General features: G+C 38.7%; 1 protein-coding gene across 1 annotated transcript; it reads left to right on the top strand.

The window, feature by feature from the left end:
- The first annotated feature begins 2,587 nt into the window (after positions 1 to 2,587).
- DR1 (down-regulator of transcription 1) lies at positions 2,588 to 19,980 on the top strand. The gene is made up of 3 exons (XM_063298305.1): positions 2,588 to 3,293; positions 7,052 to 7,215; positions 17,985 to 19,980. Exons 1-3 carry the CDS (start codon positions 3,074 to 3,076, stop codon positions 18,129 to 18,131), a joined length of 531 nt encoding a protein of 176 aa, XP_063154375.1. The 5' UTR covers positions 2,588 to 3,073; the 3' UTR covers positions 18,132 to 19,980.
- Positions 19,981 to 20,914: the final 934 nt, after the last annotated feature.

The raw sequence follows: 20,914 nt of genomic DNA, 5'->3' as shown, positions 1-20,914 counted from the left end.
TATGCTGTGATGTTCATATTTGACTCACTGGAGATGTTTCTATCAGTGGGGAATTTGGTATTGTAGCCCTCAGGCTGGTCTTCATGTGGCTCTCACAGCAATTTGAGTTTGAAATCCCTCCTATATGGTCCTGTAGATTCCTGTACAGAAAGACGTATTGCATATGATGTAATTCATGGCTAGAGAAAGACAGTAATTCCATAAGATTGCAGTACATATAAATATATGTGAAAATACTGGATTTCATTTAAACTAATTAGTAAATTGTGAGCTTCTGAACTCTTTTGATTTTAGAGATAATACATTTAAATATGTATGAGCAACATCTTCTAAAATCTCAGAAACCAGAGGTGTTGCTGAAGTAAAATTTCCATCCAGGAAGTGCTTTCTTTAACAAGAAATTGAGGTCTGAGTGAACTTCATTGTAAACAAAGACTTTAACTAGAAAATATGTTTATTTCAGGAAGAAAGTTTCTGAAGAAATAGCGTGCTGGCATGCAATTGGCCACAGATGGATTTATTGACATGGCATTGTGTTCATGAGGACATTTTATGGAAACCATGAATACAGTTATTTATAGTGACTCATAATTTCCTGTATTTTTCAGAATTTTTATTTCTTAAAAAAAACTGGTACAGTAATAAACTTTTTATTATGTTTACTCTTAACGAGAAATCCATAGCCTTTTTTAACAAAACTTTTAATTATACTTTTATACTTTTAAAATTTCAACTGAACACATTATTAATAACCAAAACAAATTGCATTGCTTTCCCCCTACATTATAACAAAACACTAATAATGATAAATGGGACTGTATGTATAGAATACATGGATTCTGAATGGAAGTTTATAGCCATGTGCATTTGTCTGCACTTAAAACTTGCACACCATTATCTCATACACTATTGTATAACTACTGTCAAAAGAATGACATGTCCCCCCAGGAGTGAACAGGAACCATTCATATCTATGGGAAAAGTAAACAAGCATACTTAGCTGTTTTAGTTGGCCACTAAGTCTGTCCCAGCTCCTCTAACCATTAATAAATAACTTGGCCTTTCCTGCACATATCTATCTTAGATTCTGTCTCTTGATGATGCAAGGATTTGATGCAATGGAGAGAACCTGGAGAATAGTATTTTGTATGTAGCTCCCATAATTCAAAGAAAATAAAAATTGCATGAATGCCTGTTCAGAAAAGTTTGCAAAGATTAGGTATTTGTACTGTATCTGACAACACTCACAATTTTTCATGAATAGAATGGCCATTTTGTGAGAACACTTCGGATGTGCTTTCAAAATGCTATATATGCTGCCCAGATCAAAATTTAGGGACTCCAGGAATAATTAGATATGATGTCCTTCATTGCCTGCTACATGTGCAACAACTGCAGCTATAAGGAATCTGAGAGCTAGTGTAGTGTGGTGGTTAAGGTGTTAGGGTAGGACCATGTAGATCTGGGTTCAAGTCTATCCTCAGACATAGCAGCTTAGAATGTAGCTTTGAGCCAGCCACTCTTTCTCAGTCCACCCTATCTCATATACTATTTTTGTACTTTGACCTGAAGAAAAGGTATGAAGTAAACATAGTATTGTGATTATGATGAAATCAAGGTTGTCTTTTAGAAAAAGCCATACATGATACAGTGGTATATCTTACTGCTGCAGCTAAGAAAGTTGTTTCTAGTTCCCTTTCAGAAAAGCCTTTTTCCTCCTTCGTTGAACGAGGTGCACTTAAAACATGGGGGTCAGTAAAGAAAATAACATTCAGTTGCATTATCATTAATCAAGAGTTGCAACAAAACATTTTCCTAAAATGCTAGGATGTTATGCCACCCTAATTTTAACCTCAAATTCGGTCAAGAAACATAGTGCCAGTCATGGAGACTACCCTACAACAGCAGAGTTCATGGAGTTGAATTTAAGCTGCACTTCTGCTAAAATTTACCGGAGACTTCAAAAAATGTTATCTCTGAGTAGAGAGGGATATGATTATTTGTCTGGTGCTGATCCCTGCTTATTTGAATGTGGGTGGCTGGAGGGGATGTGTTGTAAATTCTTTGCTGGAGTATAAATTTGAATGGCGTTAAGACAATCGGACAGAAAACAATATTCTAATCCAGGAACCACCAAGGAGGAAACCACACCCCCATCACAACTGGCAGGGCAAGCTTCTGCAGCAAACCCCACACTCACTCGCACTGATGATGTTACCTATTTGGGTAATGAAACATCTGCAAGCGAACAACTAAGTTCAGAGAGCACCGAGAACTCAAAAATGACTATTGTCGAGAAAGACGCTTGGACGCAGCGAAGAATATAACATCACTGCGCATGCGTACAGCACCTACTCGGTAGAGCGCACGTCCTTTAACTCATCTGGGGAATTCACGGGCTGAAGGTTAGAGCAAGACAATATTCAGGGTGGAATAAAAACTTAGCGTTCCTCAGGACAACACCTAAAAAAGGCTCGCGCAGAGATAGTGCCTACCCGTCAAAAACGGGTAACGCCCTCGTTTCTAAACCGGAAGCGGATCTAAGGTGGGCCGCGAGGAAGCGCTTCCGGTGGAAGTGGCGTGCGCCGCCGCCGCCGCCGCCACCGCCGCCTGGGTTGGTCGTTCGTCGCAAGTTCTTTCCTTGTTCCCGGCACTCCGTTGTGCGACTCGTGAAGAAGGAAAAGGCAGCGGCTGCCGGCTCTGCGTAATAGAGCAGTTCGTGTCTGTCCCTTCCCCAAGGCGGCAGGGCCAGGAGGGTGTTTTCTTGAGTTCCGGCAGCGGCAGCGGCTGCAGCAGAAGAGCCCGGAGGGATGTGGCGGAGGCAGCGCTGGTGGTTGTCGTTGTCGTGACTTCGGCACCTGAGAAGGAGTTTGGCGGCGCCTTCCGCTCAGGCTCAAGAAATCCTTTCTGGCCGCACAGCGCGGCGCGGAGGGCGACCCTCCTGCATCGCTGCGGCCATTCCGCCCTCCCGGTTTCCTGTGGCTTCACGTTTCCTTTTCTGGTTTCATTCCGCCCGCCTTCCGAGTCTTTTTAAGTCGGTGTTTATTTACCGAGTCCACCCGATCGATCCAGAATGGCTTCTTCTTCCGGCAATGACGACGATTTGACCATCCCACGGGCGGCGATCAATAAGATGATCAAGGAGACGCTGCCGAACGTGCGGGTGGCTAATGATGCCCGGGAGCTGGTTGTGAACTGCTGCACCGAGTTCATCCACCTCATCTCCTCCGAGGCTAACGAGATCTGCAACAAGTCTGAGAAGAAAACCATCTCTCCCGAGCACGTTATTCAAGGCAAGAACCTTCGCCTGGCCTGCTTGTTCACACACCCTGAAACTCCTTCAGTTCTTCCCCTTTGATCTCTAAAAGGCTGGTTTAGTTCTCCTTTGTTATGATCTTATAATCCGTTAAGCCACAGTTTTTAATACACTGAAAATACTCCCTTCCTTCCCCCACCCGTTTTCCAATTAACCCGGCACTTGAGTTTGAGTTTAAAATATACTCCGTATGCTTGCCTGAGATATTCTTTTGCATTCCAGTGTCTGCCTCCACTGCCTATTAAAACTAGTTCATTGCACATTCCACCCCTTCAGGCAACTTAGTGACAGTAGAAGTCAGACAGGCAGAAGCTGTTTCTCTGGAAATTTGCTTACATCTTAATTGTTGTATCTTAACACATTTGCTTGAAAGAAACACTTTGCTGATGTCAGCTTAATTCTAAATAAGCATGTTTAAAAACTGAAATGCCTATGTAAAATTTCGCAGCAGTAGTAAATTTTGTAATTTGAAAAGGGCAAGCACTGTTGATTTTTATGCAAGGCTGTAATACTTTATTTCTTTGGGGATGTTATAAAAGAAAAAAAACAGCTAAGTGATGCTGAGCAAATCTTTATGTTGAAAAAGCAGGGATGGTTTCTATTTGAGAAGAAGGCTAGTTATCATTGTTTGCTTCCTGTAACTTTCTAAAAACAATTTTGTTATTCTCTTATTGTTTGCCTTTTTATGAAACCAAAAGATCTTAGTCAAAGAATGTTAATCATGGTTCTTTGCTTGCTCCTTCTCATAAGATCAATCACAGCTTTGATTACACTATCAATTCTTAATTGTGTTATTAACTTTTCTGGAAAAAAAAGAATGATTATGGTGGCTTCTGTATTGTATTTGGTGAACAGAAGTATAACAGTGAAAGTAACAAAGGCCTGGTTTCGTTCAGCTGGTGTTTGATAATACTACTTTCAGAATCAAGACATGCTTGCTGCTTTAAAAATAGAAAATGAAAAAGCTGTAAAAATGAGAGTAGTGCTACATCAACAGACCAGCGTTTTTTTCCTCATAGAGGTCAGCTTAATAGCATGGAAGGCTTGTAAGGAAATGGGCCCTCCCATAGTGGATCCTTGACTTATTGCATACACTTGTTCTACATCAAGTTATTCTGGTATGGCATCAAAACCCTAACTTGGGTAGATGACAACCACCCCTCGAGGATGGTTTAGTTGATTTTCCTACACATTGCAGTGGGTTGGATTATATGATTCTTGTGGTCTCTTCCAACTCCATAATTCTATGAGATGCATGTTGAAAGTTTTATGCTATAGGTGCTAAACATAATGACTACTTATTTTAAGAAAATATCTTCTATAGTACACAAATTTAAAGACTCTGTTGCATAATTCACTTTGCTTACAGCTGTCAAGAAGCACAAAGAAATGCAAGACATAGAAGTTTTGACTGTTAGGATGACTTGGAATGTTTCTTCTGCTTTGATAAGAAGGACATCAGGCTAGGACTTTCCCGTATCTAACTTTCCAACTGTGACTGGGGTATATTCCCCAAAATGGAGAAATTGATAAGACACCTACATTTCAGCATCCTTTCATTGGTGTCACAAAATGATGAGAGTATCGTGGCTAAGCTCAGGCATGTAACAAATTGTGAATATTTGATTTCTCTCAGAGTTCATACATGTGTACATAATTACCCAAGGTCGAAACTAACATCCCGTTCAATATGTGCATGCCCAAGATCTAACACATTTTGCTGGCCTGACTAGCAAGAGAGCAGAATTTTATTCTGATTCATCTTAATATTTGCTACATGTTCTTTTGCAGTAAGTAATAACCCTTCGTCCAGTTAATAGCAATGCGTTATGGTATCTCTTTACATGGGCTTTTCTCTACCTCAGATCTAACATTTTGTATAGGCCAAGGCCAGTGTTAAGCTGGCTGTGTCTCTTTTCCTTCCTCCCATTTCTAGCTAAAGAATATTTGGTTTTATGAGCATTTATGTGGTTCATTGACCCAAGACTGCTCCCAGTTGTATTAGACTAAGCCCAAACCCAGGCTTTTATGGTACAGTGGGGATTCTCATTCTTTTGGCTGTGGGGTATAAGGAAAATGGTGTGCCAGGAAACACAGAGATAGCAAATAAATGGTGCAAATAAGTATCTTAAGTAGTTTTGCTGGACTAATCAGTGTTACTATAAGTTAGCCTCTTCTGGCTACCAGTAGTCCAGCTGACTGAGAAACTTCACATATTTGCAATTTTTTAGTTTTCAGTTTTTATTTTTCGTTATCTACTGCATTTGGTTTAAAATGATAGCTAGGCGTGACATTGCAAGCATGGAAATCAGCTGCTTGCTGCCGAATGTTGAGTTTTTTTAGTAGTTTTGTCAAAAGGTATTCTCCAGCCTAGTTAGCTAATTAGTGTATATTTATCAGTTCTTAAATCTCTGGAAAACTGGAGTCATGAAAAGCTAAGGGAAGTCGTTTCTTTTTCCCTTTTCCATTAAATTCTAGACAGCATTATATTGTGTTTCAAATGTTTAATGTAAATTTCATGGTAGTAAAAGAACAAGTGATTCAGTCATTTAACAAGTCATGAACTTTAAATGTTTCTGCATGATTTAAGAAAATATTTATTCTGGCCTTGCAGACCACTTTTGCTCTTTGATCAGCTCTGAATCTGTTTTTTGTCAGCTGTACTGCAGCATCAAAGCAAAATTCTTCAGTAAGCCAAACATCATTCATTTATTACCAGATCTGGAAAGATTATTGTGTGTGAAAAGAGATAAATCTTGCTGATATTTAGAACAATTCTAAGATTCTACATTATTTTTAAAAATCACAGGAAAGTGTTGGGATATTTCACAGATTTAAGTAGTCCTTTAATTAAAACCTTTCCACTTGTGGAAGTATAGCACATCAAGAAGATTTCTCACTAAGCTCAGTTATGCTTGATTCATATCAAAGAGATGCTTTCCTTTGTTAAAGAGCACATGAATTACCTCAGAATGCCTGATGGTGCAGTACTGAATCTTGACAAATGTGGATTTAACTTGTGATCAAATGTTACCAAATAAGCATCAGAACACCTAATATTGCATTAGTATTGAATCTACACATTAGATGTAGATCTAATAAAATACAATGATTGGATGCTCTCAGATAAGCATTTGATTTAATAAATATTTTACTAAAATATATAGAAATACACGAAGTGCATACATGAATAGTTGTACTCACATTACAGCCTTGGAAATTATATTTTAAAAATTATGTGAAATAACAGTAATGCTTTTCATCAGCTGTGTGATTCTTAGTTTACTGGAGATTTAAGAGTATTATAAGAAATGGAGGCAGTTGTTTACATACAGATTAACTTCAGGTGAGATATTTGTATTCAGTTGGTGTGCCTATTTATCAGTGGAAGTTGGCTCCCTCCTTATTCAGGTGAAATTCTCCATTTATATTCCTTTTCGGGGGAGATGGGCGGTGATGGAAATTTGTTTTTTATTTATATATATATATATATATATATAAATATATAAATATAAATATATATATATAAATATATAAATATAAATATATATATATATATATCAATCAATCAATCAATCAAAAAGTTTTCTACCAGTGAAGGGACTTCACCCCTTTGTTCCAATATACTCTAATCATTTTATATTCAGTTGCAGACTGTTAGTTATGCTAAGTTGCTATCTTTTTATCTAAAAAGATCTGATTTTAATCGACCATGATTTTTTTTTTTATTCCTAGCGTTAGAAAGTTTGGGATTTGGCTCCTATATCAGTGAGGTAAAAGAAGTCTTACAAGAATGCAAAACTGTAGCATTAAAAAGAAGAAAGGCTAATTCCCGTTTGGAAAACAGTGGCATTCCTGAAGAAGAACTCCTAAGGCAGCAACAAGAGTTATTTGCAAAAGTAAGTGAGGAAACAATTATGAATACTGTGCATATTAATTGAAATAATTAATTACATAAACATCCTGCTTTTCCTCCAGGAGCTCAAGGTGTACATAGCACACCCTTCTCCAGTTTTTCCCTGCAACAATCCTGTGAAGTAGGTTAGGCTAAAAGAATTATTGGCCTGAAGTCACTCTGAGCTTCAGTGGCTGAGAGTAGACTAGAACCTGGGTCTCCCCCAGTCCTAGTCCAGCTCCTTTGGTGCACAGTGTGCTGGGTCTCATTTGGTCTATATTTCTGCAAATAAATATTAACTTCAATGAAGATTGATCAGCCTGCCCCTAGCTTGGTAGCCTCCAGATGTTTTGGAACTGCAGCCCCATGAATACCAGCCATTGGCCAAATTTTGCAACTTGCTATTTCAAAATACCTGTTTTTTTTTCTTTTCTGTTTTTGTAATCCTAGATTATATCTTGAAAATTACTTAGGCATCTTCTGGATACTGCTTAGTATATAGTAGATGAAAATGGGTATGTTTAAGTAGAAATTTAGTAGAATTTGGACTTTCAGTCCAAACAAAAGTAAATCATTTCATTGTAAGTACTAATAGTAAGACAATTGCATAGCTGGATTTTTGAAATATTGAAGGAAATGTGATGGCTTGTAATTTAATAAAATGAAATATATCTCTTGTTCTGTCATATTTTTCCACCTTGTTACAATACCATACAGGTAGTCCTTAAGTTATGACAGCAGTTGAAATCAGAATTTCCATTGCTAAGTGATGCGGCCGTAAAGCTCAACGTCACGTGACTGCATCGCTTAGTGACAGCAATCCTGGCACTTTCTGTTGCAGTCATTAACCAAATCCCACTGGTTGTTAGCCAAGGACCCACTCCTATCCAAGCCATTCCTGGCCTGGTCCTTCCCAGCCCCAAGCCTTGGTTTTTCTAAGACAAGGGACTGCCTCCTTTTCAACTCCCCTCAACCGCCTATTCTCCCCCATCTCTGCCCTTTTGGCCACCTTCACCCTGCCTTGTGGGATGGCAAGTAGCCCCCGAACCACGCAGATGTGGGGTTGCTGTGCTGTGGCTCAGGGGCTTCTTGGTGCTGCAGCTCTAGGGCTGCAAGAAGCCACTGAGATGCAGCATGAAGCTGCAGCCAGTGCAACACAAAGCCACAGCTTCCCATGGAAGCCCCAGCCACCCCAGCACAGCAGCATGGTCTGAAGTCCCAGCCAGCCTCCCTGCCATGCACTCCGAGGTCCCTGCCACCCTGTGCTCTGCTGTCCCAGCTGACCTTTACCATCTTCTTGCTCCCACTGCTGACTAAGCACGCCTAGTCTTGCCCTTCACAAGGCAGCTGCTGGCTACGTGCGGCCTTCTTCCTGAGGTCGTGCACCGCGGTTTCCTCATGAGACTTGGTCAGTAGCGGGAGCAAGAAAATGGCAAAGATCAGCAGGGTGGGTGGAATGCAGGATGGCAGGGGTTGTGGAGTGCAGGGAGCCAAAAGGGCAGAGATGGGGAGATAGGTGGGTGGGGGGAGTTGAAGCGCCCCTGCAGTTGTAAGTGCAGGCGGACAGCCAAGCGCCCAAATTTTGATCACATGACCATGTGTTGCTGCAACGGCCATAACTTCGGGGACCGGGCATAAGTACCATTCGTTCAGCACCACTGTAATTTTGGCTGCTGAATGAATGGTCGTAACTCGAAGACTACCTGTACTCAAAACAGTCTAGGAATAATTGTGCACTATTAGCTTAGACTTAGTTTTTAAATGCAGCCTCAAGTATTTCTTGCTCACATAACTAATTCAGTTTTTTTCCTCTTCATCTCTCTCTCTATAAAACTGCTAATCAACGATAAGCCAAGGATTTGCCTAAGTGGATACTAATTCACAAAAGTTTATGCCATCACGTTGGTCTTTAAGATGCAACAGTAGTCTTTGTTGTTATCCATACAGGGTGGAAAGTCAGCTTTTTGGATAGAACCAATTGTGGGTGTTAACACTGAGAATTTCACTCAGGAAATGTCCAGGACCTAGGAAAAGTTGGTAGGGCCAGGGGAAGGGGGAAAAAAGAATAGAAATCACAATTTAATATATTTCATAAATGTATGTATGTATGTGCTGGACAACCAGATGCTTTTAAGAAGTTAATTAAAAAAAATTGTGCATCCCTGAATAGTTAGAGCTTTCATTACCTTCTTCTTCCATTCTTCTGTTTTTTTCTTAAGATATAAGAACGGCCTGTATATATTTAAAGTAAACACAGTCCAAATGTGGTGTTTTAAAAGGTGATAAAAATGCAGTTTAAAAGGCAAACAGCTCTATTTTAAAATACAGGTAGTCCTTGGTTAACGACTGCCTCATTCAGCACCCATTTGAACTTAAAGATGGTGCTAGAAAAGTAGGTTCACGACCAATCTTCAAACTTACAGCCTCGCAGGGACCAGCAGTCATGTGATTGCAATTAGGATGCTTTGCAACCAGCACTCGTTTACAATGGCTGCAATGTCCCACGATCATGTGATTGCCATTTGCAATCTTCACAGCTGGCTTCTGACAAGCAAAGTCAATGGGGAGGCCAGCAGTAAGTCACAAGGCCCAGTCACATGACATCACACATGACCACAGCAGAACAGACATGCTAAGTCGGGAGCGGTCATGTAATGTTCTGCTTAGCGAAGGAGTTGCTGGTCCTAACTGAGGTCATTAAATGAGGACTAACTGTAATTTAACATGAGTAAACCTATAGTTTAACGTGAGCTTATTTTTTTTTAATATAGTAATTTTATTAAAAGTTACATGTAAAAAGATAAAACTATTACAAACTAAGAAAAAGAATAAAAAGAAAAAAGAAAGTGCAGAAAAGAAAAAAGTAAAATAGGAAAGAAAGGAAAAAATAAGAATATAGTAAAGAAAAAGGAAAGGAATAGATAAAGAAATGACCCCTCTTCATCACAACAATTTAAAGAGAGTATCACCTTCTCTTAAAATACAACAAATGATCTCTTCTTCCCATATCCCATCTCTTACCTATAAACAAATCCTTAAAGCCTCATCATTTCAGTCCTGATCAGCAAAAGTCCATTAAGGGTTATAGAGATGATAACATATCTATTTTAACCTTGATCAAATAAACCAACTTTATATTCCATCCTTTTACTTTTAACAATCTTGATCTTTAGTCCCTTCAAATAATGTCCTAGAACTTGATTGCTTTTCATTTTTTCTTTGTCCCTTCTCACAAAATTCTCAAAGCTTTAACAAGCCTCTTTTGTAAATCCAAGATAGGAAAATTATCCAGGTCACTTTCTTGGTTTGTTATTTGTATATCCTTTTTAATTATTAAGACATCAACTGGTTTCTTTTGTATGTCTAGCATTGCATCTTTTTCCATATTCTTATAGCCTATCATTTTTAAATGCACTTTCAGATCAGTCTCAGTCTTGTCCGGTAAAACTTGTTCCTCTTCCATAATATCTTTTAAACACAGTCTATCTATAGAGGCAGACACTATTAAAATTAACTTCTGGGTCCATTGTTCAAAAATATCCTCAATATGTCAAATGTTAAAATATTTTGCTCCATTCTATATTAGTAAGTCAAATTTAAGTGTTCTTTAACTACAATCTTTAGTTCCTTCTAGTTCCCTGTAGTATCCAACCTTCAAAATCCATCCTATCATGTTTTTTAAAGAGAATTCAAAACAAAAGCATTTTTCCACAAGAAAGATTCTTATAATTAATTCCTAAATATTATTTCAAATCCATCAGGACCTTTAATCCATTTCTAACTTCCCAAAATCGAAGTTCTAATCACCCTTTTGCTGTTTATTCCAAAAGAATTTTTTTTCCCTTAAACTTGTATTTAAAACTTCTTTCACTAAGGATTGAAGGAAATTCAACCAGTGCTATAAAACCTGTCGATCCAAAAGTTCCTAATAGCTGAAAAGCAATTGACAAGCAATTTCTGAAAATGATTAGAAAAGGAAGTATGCAAATGATACTTTTGAAGGCACCAACCATGGTTTAAGCAAGATGGCTATTCCCTTGTCTCCCAGAGCTCTAAACCAGCTGGAGACCGCTGTCTTGTGATCTCCTCACGAGAAGCAACTGTCTGGAGCACTTGTGGGCGATCTCAAGACCTTTCCTTGTCCAGAGAGGAATTACGAAGAGCTGGTCCACTCACTCTTCATTCCACTGTGGTTGTCACCTCCACTTTCAGTGGAAGTGTATTCTGTTCACCATTTCTTCCCTGGAAGTCTGCTTAAGTTTAATGTGAGTTTAATGAAGTTTAACTGTATCCATAAGTCTCACATTAATATCATGAATATTTTTCATTATTTCAATATTGTATCCTGATGTAACTCTTATAGCCCCTCACATTACCACCAGTTTTTACTGGAAATGAAGAAGGAGCTTTAGTGGCTGGACTAAAGCCCAGAAAAAGTGAACAGTACTATAGATTGAGTGTGGGAACAAGCTTGGTTGTTATTCGTTCAGTCGCTTCTGACTCTTCATGACTTCATGGACCAGCCCACACCAGAGCTTCTTGTTGGTCATCAACACCCTCAGCTCCCCCAGGGACGAGTCCATCACCTCTAGAATGTCATCCATCCACCTTGCCCTTGGTCGGCCCCTCTTCCTTTTGCCTTCCACTCTCCCTAGCATCAGCATCTTCTCCAGGGTGTCCTGTCTTCTCATTATGTGGCCAAAGTATTTCAGTGTTGCCTTCAATATCATTCCCTCAAGTGAGCAGTCTGGCTTTATTTCCTGGAGTATGGTGTCCTAACAGTCAGGAATCACGCTGAGACGAGGAGTAGGTCTCTAGTGTTTATTACTGCTACATAAGACAGAAAATCCTAACAAACTGAAGAATCGTGGGAAAACCCAGACAGATAAACCCCAAAAGTTAAGGCGGCTCTGATCTGTGTCTCTTTGAATGGCTGCTTAATTCCTCAGTACTACGCATGCGTTTTCCCCTTGGATAGAGGCCCCCTCCTGCTCGCCATCAGTACTCATGACATATGGACTGGTTTCATCTTCTTGCAGTCCAAGGCACTCTCAGAATTCTCCTCCAACACCACAGTTCAAAAGCATCTATCTTCCTTCTCTCAGCCTTCCTTATGGTCCAGCTCTCGCAGCCATATGTTACTACGGGGAACACCATTGCTTTAACTATGCAGACCTTTGTTGTCAGTGTGATGTCTCTGCTCTTAACTATTTTATCGAGATTTGTCATTGCTCTTCTCCCAAGGATTAAGCGTCTTCTGATTTCCTGACTGCAGTCAGCATCTGCAGTAATCTTCGCACCTAGGAATACAAAGTCTTTCACTGCTTCTACATTTTCTCCCTCTGTTTGCCAGTTATCAATCAAGCTGGTTGCCATAATCTTGGTTTTTTTGAGGTTTAGCTGCAAGCCAGCTTTTGCACTTTCTTCTTTCACCTTCATCATAAGGCTCCTCAGTTCCTCTTCGCTTTCAGCCATCAAAGTGGTATCATCTGCATATCTGAGATTGTTCATTTTTCTTCCAGAGATTTTAACTCCAGCCTTGGATTCCTCAAGGCCAGCTTGTCGCATGATGTGTTCTGCGTACAAGTTGAATAGGTAGGGTGAGAGTATACAGCCCTGCCGTACTCCTTTCCCAATCTTAAACCAGTCCGTTGTTCCATGGTCTGTTCTTACCATTGCTACTTGGTCATTATACAGATTCCTCAGGAGGCAGACAAGATGACTTGGTATCCCCATACCGCTAAGAACTTGCCACAATTTGTTATGGTCCACACAGTCAAAGGCTTTAGAGTAGTCAATAAAACAGAAATAGATGTTTTTCTGAAACTCCCTGGCTTTTTCCATTATCCAGCGGATATTGGCAATTTGGTCCCTAGTTCCTCTGCCTTTTCTAAACCCAGCTTGTACACCTGGCAATTCTCGCTCCATGAATTGCTGAAGTCTACCTTGCAGGATCTTGAGCATTACCTTACTGGCATGTGAAATGAGTGCCACTGTTCGATAGTTTGAACATTCTTTAGTGTTCCCCTTTTTTGGTATGGGGATATAAGTTGATTTTTTCCAGTCTGATGGCCATTCTTGTGTTTTCCAAATTTGCTGGCATATAGCATGCATTACCTTGACAGCATCATCTCGCAAGATTTTGAACAGTTCAGCTGGGATGCCGTCGTCTCCTGCTGCCTTGTTATTAGCAATGCTTCTTTGAAGGCCCATTCAACCTCACACTTCAGGATGTCTGGCTCTAGCTCACTGACCACACCGTCAAAGCTATCCCCGATACTATTATTCTTCCTATACAGATCTTCCGTATATTCTTGCCACCTTTTCTTGATCTCTTCTTCTTCTGTTAGGTCCTTGCCATCTTTGTTTTTGATCATACCCATTTTGGCCTGGAATTTACCTCCAATGTTTCTAATTTTCTGGAAGAGGTCTCTTGTCCTTCCTATTCTATTGTCTTCTTCCACTTCCGCGCATTGCTTGTTTAAAAATAATTCCTTGTCTCTTCTGGCTAACCTCTGGAATTTTGCATTTAATTGGGCATATCTCCCCCTATCACTGTTGCTTTTTGCTTTCCTTCTTTCTTGGGCTACTTCTACAGTATAAAGCTGTTTCTTAGGTTGTTGGAAGAGAGTGTTTGTTATGCAGAGTGAGTTGTCTTGGCAAAATTCTATCAGCCTATGTCCTGCTTCATTTTGTTCTCCCAGGCCATGCTTACCTGTAATTCCAGGTGTCATTTGACTGCCCACCTTAGCACTCCAGTCTCCTGTGATGAAAATAACGTCTCTTTTAGGCGTGTTGTCCAGTAGGTGCTGCAGATCCTCATAGAACTGCTCTACTTCAGCTTCTTCAGCATCTGTGGTTGTGATGTATATTTGGATCACTGTGATGTTAGATGGCTTGCCCTGAATTCGAATTGAGATCATTCTATCATTTTTTGGATTGTATCCAAGCACTGCTTTAGCCACTTTACTATTAATTATGAAGGCTACTCCATTTCTTTTGTGGTCCTCTTGTCCACAGTAGTAGATCTGGGAACGAGGTACAATCTAAGAATTAGAATACTGTGTGGAGGAAGTTTTTTTTTCTCTTGCTTCTATTAACTCTGGGCATTTCTGTTGTTCCTAATGTTCTATTCCTATGGGAAGGCTTTGCTTTTAAGCAGCCTTGCAGTGCCTCTTTATACCTTTCTATGAGTTGTTTAAAGATCTCTTCTGAAACCTCTCCCTCTTTCTTTTTTCAGGATTTCATTGACTCCATCTCTCCATCTAAACATGACTTTCCTGGTCTTTCTCTTATTGATACATTCTCTCTTCCTTCACATATACCTGTTTTGCAATTCAGTCCTTATTTATTCTCTTTATATGACCAAACAAACTTTTTTGTTATAGTGCTCATTCACTTTTGTATTTAGTCCACATTCATTCAGCACCCCCTCGTTCTGAACCATATTATTTGACCACATTTATTTCTTTTATATCCTACTTGCACTGTAGTGGAATTCAACTTGCTTTTATGTTTCTGTTGATAAATAGATCTCACTTCCATATAACGAGCTGGACAAAAAGGTTCTTATACACGTCTCTTGACAAACAGTAATTCCTCATAACATACCATGATAGCATTTGCACATCTTAACATTTCTCCATTTCCTCATCTTTAGAGAACAGAGAAGGCGCCTTTTTAGCCTTATTTATTCACTTCGAAAACAATGTTTTTATTTCCATCCAAATGTCTCTGTCTCTTTTTATTTGGCTTATATCATGCTCCAATAATAAGTGAGCCTGCCTCTTTTAATCTTTACCATCCCTTGCTCTCTCTGGCTATATTCTTTGGAACTACCTTTTTTTCTCTATATGCATAACACAATATCTTTCTGTCATCTTCAGCTTTTGCAGCACTTATTCTGTTATACACATTTTTCCATCATCCACAGCCTCTTTCACTTCATCACCACACATTCCTTTTTTTACTTCCTATTAGATAACTTGGTACAATTCTACAGCACTCTGTAACCTAATTCTCTGCTTATGCTCATATTTCATTCATTCTAATGAGCAATTCTATTGTATAATATTTCTCCATTGAGAACTCATTGTCCTAACAGTCAGGAATCACACTGAGACGAGGAATAGGTCTCTAGTGTTTATTGCTGCTACATAAGACAGAAAATCCTAACAAACTGAAGAAGCGTGGGAAAAACCCAGACAGATAAACCCCAAAAGCTAAGGCGGGTCTGATCTGTGTCTCTTTGACTGGCTGCTTAACTCCTCAGTACTACGTATGCGTTTTCCCCCCTGGATAGGGGCCCCCTCCTGCTCACCATCAGTACTCATGACACTCATGCTCATTTTCATTTTCATTTTATTTTCAAGTCTTATTTCTTTAATTCCTTTCCTTTCCTTCCAGGTCCATTTTTTTCTTAGATCCATGCTTGACACTGCTGAAAAATGTTCCACATTCAGATCAACCTTGTATACTTTACTAATTCTCTTAGTCTCATCATACATAATTAATTGTGCCCTTAGATTTGCATTAATTCCTTTGCCATGTGAGTAAGTGTATGCTTAAACCTTGTATTTGAAACAAGGAATCATTTCCTATGCAGGTATTCATCAAGCAGTCATAAGTGTCATTCATCCTGGATTGACAAATGGCCAGATCACTTCATCTGCACTTTCTTGTCTCATTCCCATCCTTCCATTCATATCTTCATATCTAGTAGAATAATTGTTGCCCTGGATTGTATTCATTTAGAATGTTGCACAATTTCCTGGCAAACTCATCTCTGATTCTTCCATTATCTCCTTCCAGTGGAATATAACATGCAGCTATTCCCAACCTGTAGCTTCCTGCTTTCATATGCATCCATGACAACCTAAATAACACCAAGTTGTACTTTCTGACATACATTTTAGCTGATATATTCATATTTAAATCTATACCTTCATTTCCTTACACACAATCAACTCTGCTCCACAAAATCAGACCACATTCAGATTTATTACATTCTTCCCCTTTCTCTTAATTTCTTTGACACACAAAAGTATCTATGTTTCATTCTGTTAATTTATACTGTTTGCCATTTTATATTCTAAGTCACAATCTTTTATATGTCATGGTCATTGCCAGAGGGGCCCATAGATACTGACTTATGTCCATCATGTGTTTGGCCTATTGAGGCCTTCACATAAAGCTTTTAGTACAGTAGAGAAGGAATAGACTAGTTTCCCATTTTAATTATACCTATGACCCATGGAACATTCCCTGCTGACACTAATGGCAGTACTAGTCAATTTTGTACATTTTGGCCAGTATGCTAGAAGTGGAACAAAAGTCTAGTTCTGCCCCAAGTTTGTTCACAGTATTTTCTGAAAGCCAGGGTCCATAATCTAGAGACTATCTTACAAGCCAACATAGTTACCTACAGCTCAGCAATTTGGAGGTATGTGCAGTGTACTGACATACACTCAGGGTGCATTAATGTCATCTACAGGTAGGCCTTGCTTACTAACTGCCTCAGGCAGCAGCTGTTTGAAGTTATAACAGTGATGAAAAAGTAACTTTGTGACCAATGCCCACGTTTACAACCTTCATGGTGTCTCTCAATCATGTGTTCACCATTACAGTCAGTCAGTACTCATCCAGTGCCTGACACATTTTTTTCTTCTTCCCCCCTCGCAGAGCAGAGAGATTGCCTAAAGAAGCTATTTCTTCCTCTTTTTTGCAGCACAGCACCTCTCTAAAAAGTGCTAACCCCAAGTTAACAAGCTTGGCTCTGTGACCTTAATTAGCCAGGCAGCTGCTGCCTGTAACTGACAAGACTTTAATCAGTTTCACACCTTTTGTTTGCCCCCTTAGTGGCTCAGGGCTTGGGGCTCCTGCAAGCACGCTAGGCAAACAGCCAGCGCTAGTACTTTCCTTTCAATGTGTATTCTCCATTGTGTGCCGGTTAACTCTCTTGTAATCCCATCCTCTCAAATGAATATAATACAAACATTAATTTCCTTCTTGCTAATTATCCCAGTGCTGGGGTGAGCATTCCAAAGGGTGTGGGAGTGGGGAAAAGGGGAAGCTGAAGTAAAATTGTAAGAACAGCCATGGTCATGTGATTTTCCACTTAGTGACCATGTCACTTAGTGACCAAGTTGCTGGTCCCAATTGTGGTTGCTAAACTAGGACTACTTGTACTCTTAATAAAAGATATCTTGCCTACTCTTTTGTTTTCATTATTTAAAAGACTGGAAGGAGATAGGAAAAACCCTGCAAATAGCAAATACACATCCAAGTGGATTCATTTTGTACATCCAAGTGGGTTCATCAATTAAGCAGTGTTACCTAGCAAGACCAAGGAAGCATGCCTTCTCAGTATCAGTGTCTCCCCTCTGGAATATCCCCCACCCCCAAGATCCAGGGAACTCCTACCCTGATGATGTTTAGGAAGCTACTGACCTCGTTATTCTCCCAGGCCTTGCAGTAGGTGGAGGGTGGAACCCATTGGATTGGTTTCAGTTTATATGTCTATCTTCAGGCCTCATATGAATCTTTTTTCCTTTTTTGATGTTGTTCCAATTTTTCTTTATTGTAAGCCTCCCAGAGATATCAGGAGTTAAGCAGCCAACTCCTGATAAGCAAGCAAGTAAATTTGGTATCCCAGAGTTACTGATTAGAGGAAGAGCTTCTGTAGCTGCCTGGCTAAAAGCTATGCTCATAGGCACATATTTATCTATATATACTGCATCAATTCACTCTGAACTTCTGGTTTTACCTTCCTAGGCTAGACAACAGCAGGCAGAGCTAGCCCAGCAGGAATGGCTACAAATGCAGCAAGCTGCTCAACAAGCACAGCTTGCTGCTGCCTCAGCCAGTGCAACCAACCAGGCAGGATCCTCTCAAGATGAAGATGATGAAGATGACATCTGAAATTTTCTAGGCTGAGCTTTCAGTCCTCACAAAGAAATAGTTGTCCTGCACAACAAAACCAGTGGAATGAATGCTTGCCTGTAACTTTGTCTTCATCTTGGACCAGCCATTGGTATTTTAGGGATGTCTGCTGTTGTGTGCTGTACATGTCAAAACTGTCTTTTTGAACTTCTGAGGACTTAAGGTTCAGTATCATATCAACTTTGGATTTTTAATGGTGTTTATGGAAATTTTAGACAGCCGTGCGTCATTTATTTGATCAACAGTGTTACAATAACGTTTATAAAATATAGCTGAATTTATACAGAAACTCTAAATTCACACTTGCATTTCTCTTCCCTTTTAACCATAGAATCTTGTGTAAACATTTTTAATTTGTGTTTTTGAAATAGAGCAGACATTTAAACTGCTTTGGGGAGAAAAAGCAAAGGGTTCAGTATACTTTGGATTGAATTCTTTGTCTTTTAAATAAGGAAAGAGATACATGGCAATAAATAACATGTGCTTAATATCACCAATCTGAGAAATTAAACATTTTTGCCAAACTAGGAAAATATATGTTTAATAGCAGTTGTACAGATACATGATTTTTTTTTTTTTTTTGGTATGGGGTAAAAAAAATAAAACCCAGAACTTTATTATGATATTGATTCAGTGTTCTGAACAAAACAGGTATTTCATTTCAAATGTTCCCCAATTTGGAGAATTAAATGGTTCTTGTTTAAAAGCTGTTTAATTTTAACTATAGATGGGATTACACACATAATCTAAGCATGTTCATACACATGCTGTTTGAAGGAAAAGTAAGGTTTGGAAGAACATTTGTTTTTAATTCTGTTTGATGAGGAATGTTTAAATAGGACTACAAAAGCAAACATTGGAATTAATGAGCATGCTCACTGTCAAAGGAATCTTTATTTAATTCTGATTACTTAAGTGTCGTCAGCACAATGTTAACAGTTTTTCAGGCTAGTGTGCCAGTAGAAAAGCTTTACCTTGTCAAACTAATTGCTTCTACATTCAAGTAGGGGACTAAATAACAGCAATTTAGTTGCAAAGTTTAGTTTGATGGCTTGAACCTCTAGACTGACCAACAAAACCTGAATGAGGAAAATCTTTTAGGGTGAGATTTTTTAAAACAGCAGTACTTACATAGCTATTTGTGTTGGAATAAAGAACACTTTACAATTTGACAATATACTTGAAAAAATGCATATTTTTCTGGTACTATTTTGTGGATGAAAGATGGAGTCTCACATCTTGCATATTGATACATCAAACATTATTAGAGTGATAAGATTTTGAAGGCTATACAGATGTGCTGTGGTTTGAAACTGAAAGGCAAAACCATCCTATCTGTGAAACAGAAGACTAAATTAGACATCAAATTAAAGTCCTGATTGCAATTTAAGGTTTAAGGGGCTTCATGTGAATTAACTTGCATCATTATTTATACGCTGGTTACTGAGAAATATGTTAGTTTAATGTTAAGCTGAAAAAAAAGATGGGTTCAGCTTGTTAAGTATTGGGACAAGATCTGGTTAAAGATCTAGTTGTCATGAAGGTTGATGTACCAAAGGTAGAAACACTAGACTAATGAAACTGTGTTAATGTGCAGTGTTGGCTTTTCTAATCTGTACTATAACACCCTTACTCTTCCTGTTTTAAATGACTTTTTTTTTTAAGCAAGAACATTTTCTTTTCTGATGCAGAGTTCAGGTTAATATTTTACTGCATCTGGCATGTATCATAAGTTTGAATCCCTGCAACTTTTCCTTTGGACATTCTTGTGCTTTTTCATATGCTGTATTCCTCAAGCAATAAAATTCAAATGTGTTTTTATATTTAATGCTTGAATGTTCAGCTTTTAATTTGTAATGTTAATACTGTTAACATTTGGACCACTTATGCAAATTTCTTATGGCCAAGATGGAGTAATCAAAGAGGTCTTTTATTAGGGCCAATCCTTCACAGTCCATGTAATTTTCTCTTAATCACTCTTCCCTGAAATGTATTCTACCTAGCTGCATCACTTGCATTTTTGTTCATCAATTTAGATCACCAGTGAAGAAACTCATTGCTTTAATTTTGGGAGTTTGTGAAAACATTTTATATATCAATTATTCCAACATTTTAAAAACTGGCCTTTTTAGAAGTTACTTGATGTGATCCAATAAATTCACACACGGATACTGCCTTGGCAAGAGCTTCCTATTTTGTGTAATAAAGGACATCCCTTCTATTGAGACACTTAATGTCTCAGGGACAGCTGGCTATATAGTGATATATCAGTTATTTTTCCAGGATTGATTCAAGGGTGTTGTTGGAGAGAGAATTGAATTAGTATTTTTATAACTTTCCAAAATTAAGATGCTACAACTGAAACAAGCAATACCAATTACCTTCAGACAGAAGAAACTAAATACAGTACTCAAATTTTTCACTTCTCAGCCTCTTGGTAAGATCAAGTGCAGTACATTAAAACAACATTAAAAATCTCTATTTAGGCAAATTTTGCTGGCATTATGAGGCATTGTTCTCTTAATCCTCTGGAAATTTTCAAATTACAGGAAAAGAAGGTTACTATACCTTTATTTTCTTCCATAACATTCCATAAATGTGGGTTTTCCCAATACATTAAATCACTTTGGTTTTGCTTTATATTATTTACAATAGGAGTAGACTGCTTTTTGGTGGAGAATCACAGCTGGTGAAGCAATAGTGCAAAGTGAGCAGGCCCACATAAGGGTAAGGCTGAAATTTTCTATTTTTTCCTGGATTTA

The sequence above is a fragment of the Candoia aspera genome, chromosome 3, assembly GCF_035149785.1.
Source record: "Candoia aspera isolate rCanAsp1 chromosome 3, rCanAsp1.hap2, whole genome shotgun sequence".
Lineage (NCBI taxonomy): Eukaryota > Metazoa > Chordata > Lepidosauria > Squamata > Boidae > Candoia > Candoia aspera.
The sequence above is the reverse complement of the archived record's forward strand: the minus strand, read 5'-3'. Positions and strand labels throughout refer to the sequence as shown.

What these genes read in the sequence shown, in the direction of transcription:
- DR1 (XM_063298305.1), top strand. Translation starts at nt 3,074, where the DNA reads ATGGCTTCTTCTTCCGGCAATGACGACGATTTGACCATCCCACGGGCG. An exon ending in TCCCGAGCACGTTATTCAAG is followed by an intron (nt 3,294 to 7,051) that starts GCAAGAACCTTC and finishes TTTTATTCCTAG; the next exon opens with CGTTAGAAAGTTTGGGATTT. An exon ending in AACAAGAGTTATTTGCAAAA is followed by an intron (nt 7,216 to 17,984) that starts GTAAGTGAGGAA and finishes TTACCTTCCTAG; the next exon opens with GCTAGACAACAGCAGGCAGA.